This window comes from Electrona antarctica (genome assembly GCF_951216825.1).
Source record: "Electrona antarctica genome assembly, chromosome: 10".
Lineage (NCBI taxonomy): Eukaryota > Metazoa > Chordata > Actinopteri > Myctophiformes > Myctophidae > Electrona > Electrona antarctica.
Genome location: NC_136791.1, coordinates 28,388,526 through 28,399,099, shown reverse-complemented (window position 1 = coordinate 28,399,099; position 10,574 = coordinate 28,388,526). Strand labels below are relative to the sequence as shown.

Below are 10,574 nucleotides of genomic sequence, written 5' to 3'. Positions count from 1 at the left end.
TTAATCCGACACACTCTGTCTGCAACGCTCCGGGATTAACAAACACACACACACAAACAGACACACACACAAACAGAAACACACACAAGCACAAGCACGAGCACGCAACCACACGCACACACCCTGGAATAGGGAATAGACACACACACACACACACACACACACACACACACAGGGATAGTATTAGCAGGTTAAGTGATATCAATGCAGGATTACAGTCTCCTCTCGTCTCTCCTGTGTTTCCCTTCCAGTCATATAAATATAGACCAGTGGTTCCCAAACGTTTTCATGTCAAGGACCCCCAAAATGACAGCCCCCGGACCCCCATTTGGAAATACATGCCAGGGACCCCCATAAGAGAAGATATTTACGGCTCTAGGGCCCACACTTTGACCTGAATTAGGCTACGGTGCCCCATTTAACACCCTGAGCAGAGTGGCATAAACGGAGTTCTCCGTCATAGTAACGCCCAGGCCTGGGCCGTGGCTCAGCGGTCCAGGGACCTTGGATGGTAATCCAGCTGGCAGTGTGCCGCGGGTTCGACTCCCGATCCCGACGGCCTTTACTGCATGTCACACCCCCATCTCTCTCCCCATTTCCTGTCAGCCTACTGTCTGTCCCTCCATAAAAAATATAAAGGCGAAAGCCACAAAAAAACATCAAACAAATAGTAACGCCCAGCACTCAGGATGGAGATGTATTGATATCAAAACCGATCGCATCGCTCCACAGGCTGGGAGCTGTTGGGCAACAACATTTCCGGTTGGGACGTCATCCAAAATGTTCCCCCACCCCCATTTTAGCGGATTCGATGGAAAATCTTAAAATCTTTAAAATCTAAATCGTTCCATCCAATTGTTAGCAAAGATTATGTTTTCAACTTGGTGTGCTCTTTTTCCCTCTACACACCAACTCTCCGAAAATAGCAGATAGCTTGTAGATCTGCTAGTTTCGGGCTAATGTTCCCCATCATCACACAAAGATTTGGCGGACCCCCTGTAGTTACTCCGAGGACCCCCTGTAGTTACTACGAGGACCCCCTGTTGTAGTGTTATACGGAGCGACAGTGGCTCAGGAGGTAGAGTGCGGAAACGCAAGGTTCCCGGTTCGATCCCTGACTCCCCCTGAGTTAAGCCCTAACCACACCAAATTGTCGAGACTGTTTTAGCGTTGTCCCAGCGGCGTGATGTGTCCTGTTGACCCACGTTGTCCAAAACCACCATGCAACTCCTCACAACCGTTTGGACCCAAGGAGTTGCATGGTGACCCTTTGGTGTGGTTTGGGCTTTGGGGTCGAAGTAACCACTGGAGCCAGACTGTTGACTCACACAATCTTCTATGCTTCCGTCTGTGTCTGTCTGTCTGTCTCTGTATGCCTGTCTGAGTCGACACCGGGCACTGCACTCCCCGTGGGGGTTTGGAGCACGTTTGTCGAATTTGAAGTCGGTGGGGCGAACGGTTCTCGAGTTACGTGCATTACAACAGTAATCAGTAATTACTTACACACACACACACACACACACACACACACAAAGATAGACGGACTTGGTGCATTTATAGTAAGATGGAAGAGCTAGAGTGTTCCAAATTGTTTAGGAGAAAAAATAGTAGTGACTATGACATAACTGTAGGCTCTCCCGAGAGATGGAGATTTAAATTAAATGGAAGTTATGTTCGATGTGATCTCTCACATCGAACAGATCAGACAGATTCAGAGCTATGCAGCTGACTCCGTCGGCAACTCCCGCCACAACGCATAGAGCTTGTTGTTAGTAGGAATGAAAACAAACTAAAGACGGACCACCGGAGGAAAATTCAAAGGATATTTTTTCTTTCCTTTCCTTTGTTTTATGACTATTATGAAAAAACAATCTCAAATAATTGTAATCATTGTGAGCAGAGACCAGCTCATTGGTCCTGTTCGTATCGCTGGACTGATAAAGAAAGCGTAGATGTGTTGTAAGCATGGAGTTCACGTGGGGTCGGCTGTGTTTGTTTGGTGGGTCCGCTCCCGGCCAGCTGCCCTCTCCCCCCCCCCTCCCCCAAACAGCTGTCCTCTCAGACTGCCCCGTGCCGCGCTGCATACGACCAGGAGGAAAAACTGGGCCAGACACTTCTCATGTTGTCTGTCTGTCTGTCTGTGGCACAGATGGACGCCAAAAGAACTCAAGGATTATATCGATAGTTTATTGTGGCCATGGCCGGGTTTATCCTTCCGTTTATCCCGAACAGGGACGAGCTCGTATTGTCTGTCCCATTTACTGAATACGAGGACAGGCTGAGAGAGAGAGAGACGGTGTAGGAGAGACAGACAGTAGGACAGCTGAGAGGGAGACAGTGTAGGAGAGACAGACAGTAGGACAGCTGAGAGGGAAACAGTGTAGGAGAGACAGACAGTAGGAGAGCTGAGAGAGAGAGACAGACAGTAGGACAGCTGAGAGGGAGACAGTGTAGGAGAGACAGACAGTAGGACAGCTGAGAGGGAAACAGTGTAGGAGAGACAGACAGTAGGACAGCTGAGAGAGAGAGAGAGAGACAGACAGTAGGACAGCTGAGAGAGAGACAGTGGAGGAGAGACAGTCTTTCCTACTCATTTGAGAGAAAACAAGAATGACTCAGTCATAACTGCCAGGTGCAGCAAGCTCTCAGTTAGCTCATAACATTAGTTTCTGTTGCCACTCGTGTTCCATTTCCAGTTCTCACACAAACCCCTTACACCACACCTGCCAATACGGCTTCACGTTGCGGCGTTCAGAGTATGGGTTTTCATGCCATTCAGACTACTAGGCTTTATGGGCAAATCTCCCATTGGCTTAGAGGCAGCCAATCATGAAAAAGTCTCCACGTTCGTCACCACGACTACGGTCGGTGGTAAATGTAGTCCAGGCGCTTTTCAAGCACCTGGCAAAAAGACCAGATTTCCATTCTATTAGAATTCATTGAGCTTTATTATTTATTATATCAAATCTTAAACTACAACAGGCAGGCAGACAGACACACACACTCACTCACTCTCTCTCTGTCTCTGTCTGTCCCAGACCCACCCTCCCTTTCTCTCTCTCTCTCTCTCTCTCTCTCTCTCTCTCTCTCTCTCTCTCTCTCTCTCTCACACACACACACACCTCACTCACTCACTCACTCACTCGAGTCCAAGTCCCCTTTATGTCCACGTTGGATGCGTTGCAAAAATCCTCCACAATGTTAATCCATTTGTCAACTGCTGATGAAAGTTTGTAGCTCTAGAGTTATCCAGCTGTCTCCTCGACAAACTAACCAGCCGCAGCATGGCTACTAAGCAAGCAGGCAGCGGGTTTTCTGCATCGGCTGTGTCAGTGTGTGCTGCAGTTGACCCGACAAGTGATTAACTAGACGTGGTCAACTCTCATCAACAGTAGATTACGTTTGTCCTGTCGATAACCACATGGCAGGGCTTTGAAGCTGAACTTGCGATTCGAAATAGTGTCTTTAATATCCATTTTGTGGCTCACGGGAGTTTGTTGACTTGTGGCTTCGACGTCAGTCCAGTACATTGTTTCCTCAAAATACGGAGATAAACTTGTGTTGTTTAAAGCAGTGCTCCATGCATTTGACCGGCGTGCACACGCGCGCACACACATAACACACAGCAGCTTCCCCAAACTACGGAGTGCACAATTGTATTGCATGTCAATTATATTATCGCCTTTAAAGGTTCAGTCCTAACCGATTCAGACAGATGGAATGACATCAAGCATCATCGTGGAAAGAAAATATATATATGTCAATAAAACAAAGATAATTGTGATTGGAATGAACTTGTGATACTGTAAAAGGCCTGTTGGGCTGGCTACTTACTAACTAACTGTGTGTGTGTGTGTGTGTGTGTGTGTGTGTGTCTGTGTCTGTGTCTGTGTCTGTGTCTGTGTGCACAGTGTGTGTGGTATAATTCCAGGTCTCAGCAGTGTGTTGCTTCCTCGCATGAATCCGTTTGTCCTGGTGAACCTGGCCGGAGCGCTGTCGCTGTGCTTCACATACACACTCATAGAGATCAAGTAAGATGCACGCACGCACACACACACTCATACACACACACTCATACACACTCATAGAGATCAAGTAAGATGCACACACACACTCATACACACTCATAGAGATCAAGTATGACACACACACACTGTCCCTCTGCTTCACATACACACTCATAGAGATCAAGTATGACACACACACACACACACACTACATCACCTACATGCTCATAGAGATCAAGTAGGATGCACACACACACACAGTACATACAGATAGATAGTGTAACTTGTATGATTTGTCCTACATTGTTCTCAGCTCTAATGCGTGCGTGTGTGTGTGTGTGTGCGTGTGCGTGCTTGTCTGTGTGTGTGTGTGTTCCAGTAACTACACCATGGTAGACACAGCGTCGGCGGTCGCCATCGCTCTCATGATCTTCGGAACCATGTATCCTATGAGTGTCTACAGTGGCAAGGTCTTACTGCAGGTAACGCACATACATACACACACACACACACTGTACATACATACATACATACATACATACATACACACCTACGCACATACACACACACACAAACACAGAACCATGTATCCTATGAGTGTCTACAGTGGCAAGGTCTTACTGCAGGTAACGCACACACACACCTATGCACATACACACACGCACATACACACACACACACACACCTACGCACATACACACACACACACGCACATACACACACAGAACCATGTATATGAGTGTATACAGTGTCTCATAACGATACCGTTGTATATCATAGTATAAACTGGACCTTGTCCTTTGTGTTTAGACCAATCCCTCTCATGTCATCGGCCAATTGGACAAGCTCCTCAGAGAGGTAAGGGTCACATGGGGTCTGTTTGACAGGCATGTGGATCAACTTTATACATTCTAAACATCCTGTCATTATAATATAATGACAGACGATATATTATATCGTCTGTCAGGTGGAATGTCCAAACCTGTTACTGTCCATGATTTACATTAAAAGGCATCAAAAGTAGCAGATCTACAAGCTCAAAACATCTACTACTTGTGATGCTTTTGTGTGATGCCGTAGAACAGTGGTTTTCAACCAGTGGTCCTTGAGGGGGTTCCAGGTGGTCCCTATAGCTAAATGATGGAGAGTTGGTAACCAAATGGACCCTTATAGATCCCTTCCGCGTCCATTTGGTTTCGTTTTACACTCAAGAGTTATTGTTAAACATCTGCAATGCATTACTTAATTTTCAAGAAGTCTACACATTTTGAGCAACATTTACCTGTTGTCTCTTCTATGGAACCAACTTCAATACAGCATGGAATATTGGAATTGTGGAAAGACTTTACCCAACAATAACAAAATATTCTTTAGTTGTAGGTTAAATGTCATCAGTCCGTGGCTCAAATGCCAAATGAATAATGCGCCTTGATATGAAAAGGTTGAAAACCACTGCTGTAGTATAATCAAGTAGGTCGTTAATTTAGTGGAGGAGCGCACAGAATAAAAGAGTTTTGGTGAATATCTGTGTCTGTCTGTCCGTCCAACCAGGTGTCCACTCTAGACGGCGTTCTGGAGGTCAGGAACGAACATTTCTGGACCGTGGGCTTCGGTTCTCTGGTAAGAGCGAACACCACAGCTCTGCTAAACACAGAAATACCTTAATTAATGACAGTAACGCACAGCCTCTCGTGTAATATTGCTTAATTCACTTTAATGTCTTTCTGTCTCTGTCTCTCTCTCTGTCCCTATGTCTCTGTGTCTCTCTCTCTGTCTGTCCCCCCTGTCAGTGCGGCTCGGTCCACGTGCGCGTGCGTCGCGACGCCAACGACCAGATGGTGCTGGCGCACGTGTCCACCCGCCTGCTTTCCCTGGTGTCCTCGCTGACCGTGCACGTCTTCAAGGACGCCGTGTCCTCCTCTGTCTCCTCCTCGTCCTCCCACCTCCACCTGCACCCCAACGCGCCTCCATCCCAAGCCGCCGCCCCGCCCTCCCTCTCCTCCACCACGGAGGGGGGTGGGGTCTACCAGCCGCCGGTACGCCCCTCTCAATTCACCTTTAGCTAAGCCCCGCCCTCTCACACTTAGACACTCCCACTTAGACACTTTCCAGCCAGGCTCATTCATTCCAATGTAAATATCATGGATTTTACACATTAAATTGGAACCAGTAATTATGGTATGTCAGTAATTTATTTGTATATTTCCGTTATTCTATATTCTATACTAAACCATTTCAACGCCGAAGGCACAATTAAACCTTTAAATCGCAATTTTTCGTGTGATGACAATTAACGGTCAACTTGACCTTTGTGACCGTGACAGGCCTACCACCACCACCAGCCTCCGGTCCCGTCCGAGGACCCCCTCACCTCCACCCCCTTCAAGCAGAGCAGCCCCCCGCCCGAGTTCTCCTTCAACTCGCCCGGACGGAACGCCCAGCCTGTGCTGCTCTCCGCCGCGCCCCACCAGCACCAGCACCACCCACACAGGCCCTACGGAGGCCTGGCCTACGGGGGGGTGTCCCCCTACGTGGTTGGGGCTCTGGGGGGACCGCTGGGCGCCGCCAGGCCGGGGGGAGGACCACCACCCCCGGGCGGGATGATGATGATGCCTTCGTCGTCTCAGAGCTACAGGACTGCCCCCGCCCCGCTCCGGTTCGGGAACACCGGCTCCGGGACCCTCCTGGGGTCCCAGACGACGACGACGCCACCGTCCCAGTACAGACAGTACCAGCCCTGAGACCCTCTCCTCCAGTACGAATGAGCGGTGCTTGGCAAATGTTTTTATTTTAAGGACCGCTATGACTCTTTGAGAGTGTACAGATGGACCCAAATGGACCCTCTCACCCGTAAGGGTAACCATTTGGTTCCATTCGTACGTCCTCAAGAGTTACAGACCTGCGAGGGTCCATTTGGAACCCCCGCCTCAAGGTACCCCCACCACCACCCCAGCCCGAGGGGTCCCTGCATCACACCTGGAGGACCAACCAAAAAAAAAAAGAGAGACACAACGCACAACCAACGTGGTGATGACATATGAGAGTTACGACATTGAGGGGGCAGAAAACAGGTTCATGTAACTCGTTTGTCACTGTAAAGCCCATAAACTACAATGCATTCCGTAAACTTCCGGTTCAGGCCTTTGTCACTCTTCACCAATAGAAGTCTATGTAGAAGAGCCGCCATTTGGACTGAAGCCCCATGAAGTGAACGGAGTTGTCGTAAATCTGTCTAATGGCTCTGGTGAGGTCATAATGTGATTATTATTAGATTATTATTTCGACGAGCCGCTTTTCAACCCGGTCGTCCCCGTGTGACGCGCTCGTTCATTATTATTACTGTGTGAACGTTTCGCAAAACTTTCCATAAAGTGTATTTATATTCGAAATTTTAGGCCGTTGAAAGCGTTCCTTCGACTGTCCCCTAAATGTCACTTTGGAATGACCACAGACCATCTGTCCATTCTGTTATATCACGTTGAAATGACCACAGACCATCTGTCCATTGTTGAAATGACCACAGACCGTCTGTCTACTCTGTTATGTCACAATAGAAATTACCACAGACGTCTGTCTACTCTGTTATGTCACAATAGAAATGACCACAGACCGTCTGTCTACTCTGTTATGTCACAATAGAAATTACCACAGACGTCTGTCTACTCTGTTATGTCACAATAGAAATTACCACAGACGTCTGTCTACTCTGTTATGTCACAATAGAAATTACCACAGACGTCTGTCTACTCTGTTATGTCACAATAGAAATTACCACAGACGTCTGTCTACTCTGTTATGTCACAATAGAAATGACCACAGACCGTCTGTCCATTCTGTTATGTCACAATAGAAATGACCACAGACCGTCTGTCTACTCTGTTATGTCAAGTTGAAATTAGCCTGAGCTAACGTGTTAGGTTTCTGGTCTAGAGGGGCGGGTCGTGGCTGAGATTTGCGCACGCCCTGATTGGTTCACTGATCTGTCAGCCACGGCCCCTCCTCTCCCCCCCTAGTGCAGCACTACGTCACATAATTTGGAGCGACGCCCACCCAGAAGGCTTGACTCCCACTTCTAGACCAGAGCAGCCAATGCGTTCCTCCAGCCTTTCATTTTTTGAGCCGACGAAAATGAAAGCCTGGTACCAAGGCTACGTTGAAATGACCACAGCCCGTCTGTCCATTCTGTTATGTCAATAGAAATGACTACAGACAGTTTGTCCACTCTGTTGTTCAACTGTAGCATCTTCCTGACTGTATTCATTGTGGTATTTATTATTAGAATGTTGTTGTTGGACCATGACTTTTATACAGATGATTGTTGTTTTGTTTCCTTTTTTTTTAACATAAAAAATTGATATACAGTAGCCTACATATATATATAAACATTGGGAACAGGGTAGTCTCGCGTTGCCAGACTGTTGCCTCTCGCCATTTCCAAATGCTTCCGTCATACAGTTTGGAGCAACGGAAAGCTCTGATCGTGAGTAAAATATAAAGCGGAAGTGAAGCCTCCTCCCCACTTCCGTTTCGTCTTTACAGTCGCACACATTTATCCTAATATAAATAGAAATCGTCTAAGCATATAGCTTGATGGTTAGCAGAAATGGAAAGGTATTTTTAAATATATTTTTTGTGAACGGAAATGGCAGCTTCCTTACTCTGATGTCGGGAGGTGTAGTTCCAGAATCTATATAGCATTCGGAGGTTGTGGAATTGTTGTCTGGCAACGCGAGACTAGGAACAGGGATGTTGTTGAAATGAAATGTACCATCGATGGCTCTGCAGCATATCCATATAAATCCATATCATGATATGAGACTAGATATCTGCTGTGATTTTGAGCATCGTAATATTGTTATAGCCTATGGCACAAATTTGTTTTTTTTCCCTGATGTGAATCACTTAGGCCTTATCTTATACTCTCAAAACATTGTCAAAGATTTTCTTTTTTAAATGGCATAAGCATTCTGATCTACTGCATGGAGAACACAGTCCTCTAAAGCAGATACAATATGGTGTCCATGGAGTTCGATGGAGCAGGGATGCTCCTCCATGTTTCTCACGCTATACATTAAAGTATTTGGTCATAAATATGATATTTGTTGTCCATGTGGCCCAGCCCTATAACGCCAACCAACACATTCTCTGCACAACGTGTCCTTATTTACTATTCTCTGTATGCAAATTGTAACGATTCCACTCGCCGTTGTCTGATTTCCTTCCTTCCAAATGGACAGACATGTCAACATTCGGAACAGATTCTGGTTCCTCAACATTGGCTCCCGATCCCTAACCCGGATTCTGACTGCCTTGTTTTAAGTTTCAATTTGCGTTTTGTTTTCAATGTTTAGTTTAATGGTGTTTTTTCAACATCGAATCTACATCAGTGGCTCTCAGGTGGTCCTTGAGGGGTTCCAGCCCAGGCGGTCCCATTTAGCACATTTTTATCAGTTTCATTTTAATTTGTAAATTAAGTAATGCAGATGTTTAACAACAGGCAACTACTGGCGATAGAGGCGATAGCAGTCGAACAGACGATGGTCGAAAAGTGGGTGGAGGAACGTCGGCCGAAAAGATAAAAATAATTCATCTTTTGGGCGACGTCGCCCGGTGATAGTGGGCGATGGGGCGATAGCCAATGAAATTCAAGCGACGCTCGCCGTTGGTCTCTAAGGTCTCCCGCTGTTAAAACGTACTGTGAGTGTAAAATGAAACACTCAATTTATTGTTAAGGATCTTGTCTGTGGCAAGACATTCATTCTGAACGAGTACCTCAACAGACCTCAACCCTCACAGGGGAGAAACCCTACAGTTGTAACTTCCTGTACTCTCTGTCTGCAAAGACTGTCTGTTTCTATGGGTTTCTTGTTGGAAGAGTGTCTGTTTCTATGGGTATATGTAGGAAGAGTGTCTGTTTCTATGGGTATCTGTGGGAAGAGTGTCTGTTTCTATGGGTATCTGTGGGAAGAGTGTCTGTTTCTATGGGTATCTGTGGGAAGAGTGTCTGTTTCTATGGGTATCGGTGGGAAGAGTGTCTGTTTCTATGGGTATCTGTGGGAAGAGTGTCTGTTTCTATGGGTATCTGTGGGAAGAGTGTTTCTATGGGTATCTGTGGGAAGAGTGTCTGTTTCTATGGGTATCTGTGGGAAGAGTGTCTGTTTCTATGGGTATCTGTGGGAAGAGTGTCTGTTTCTATGGGTATCTGTGGGGAGAGTGTCTGTTTCTATGGGTATCTGTGGGAAGAGTGTCTGTTTCTATGGGTATCTGTGGGAAGAGTCTGTTTATATGGGTATCTGTGGGAAGAGTGTCTGTTTCTATGGGTATCTGGGGAGAGTGTCTGTTTCTATGGGTATCTGTGGGAAGAGTGTCTGTTTCTATGGGTATCTGTGGGAAGAGTGTCTGTTTCTATGGGTATCTGGGGAGAGTGTCTGTTTCTATGGGTATCTGTGGGAAGAGTGTCTGTTTCTATGGGTATCTGTGGGAAGAGTCTGTTTCTATGGGTATCTGTGGGAAGAGTGTCTGTTTCTATGGGTATCTGTGGGAAGAGTGTCTGTTTCTATGGGTATC

General features: G+C 46.6%; 1 protein-coding gene across 2 annotated transcripts in view; it reads left to right on the top strand.

Moving 5' to 3' along the window:
• Positions 1-9,098, top strand: part of slc30a6 (solute carrier family 30 member 6) — a 90,264-nt gene extending 81,166 nt beyond the window's left edge. For both annotated transcript variants that reach the window (XM_079511553.1, XM_079511554.1), the window contains 6 exons: positions 3,912-4,031; positions 4,387-4,489; positions 4,818-4,865; positions 5,559-5,627; positions 5,798-6,043; positions 6,332-9,098. In XM_079511553.1, the coding sequence (XP_079367679.1) occupies positions 3,912-4,031; positions 4,387-4,489; positions 4,818-4,865; positions 5,559-5,627; positions 5,798-6,043; positions 6,332-6,748 (1,003 nt within the window). In that variant the 3' untranslated portion in view covers positions 6,749-9,098. The remainder of the gene's footprint in view (positions 1-3,911; positions 4,032-4,386; positions 4,490-4,817; positions 4,866-5,558; positions 5,628-5,797; positions 6,044-6,331) is intronic.
• The last annotated feature ends 1,476 nt before the right edge of the window (positions 9,099-10,574 follow it).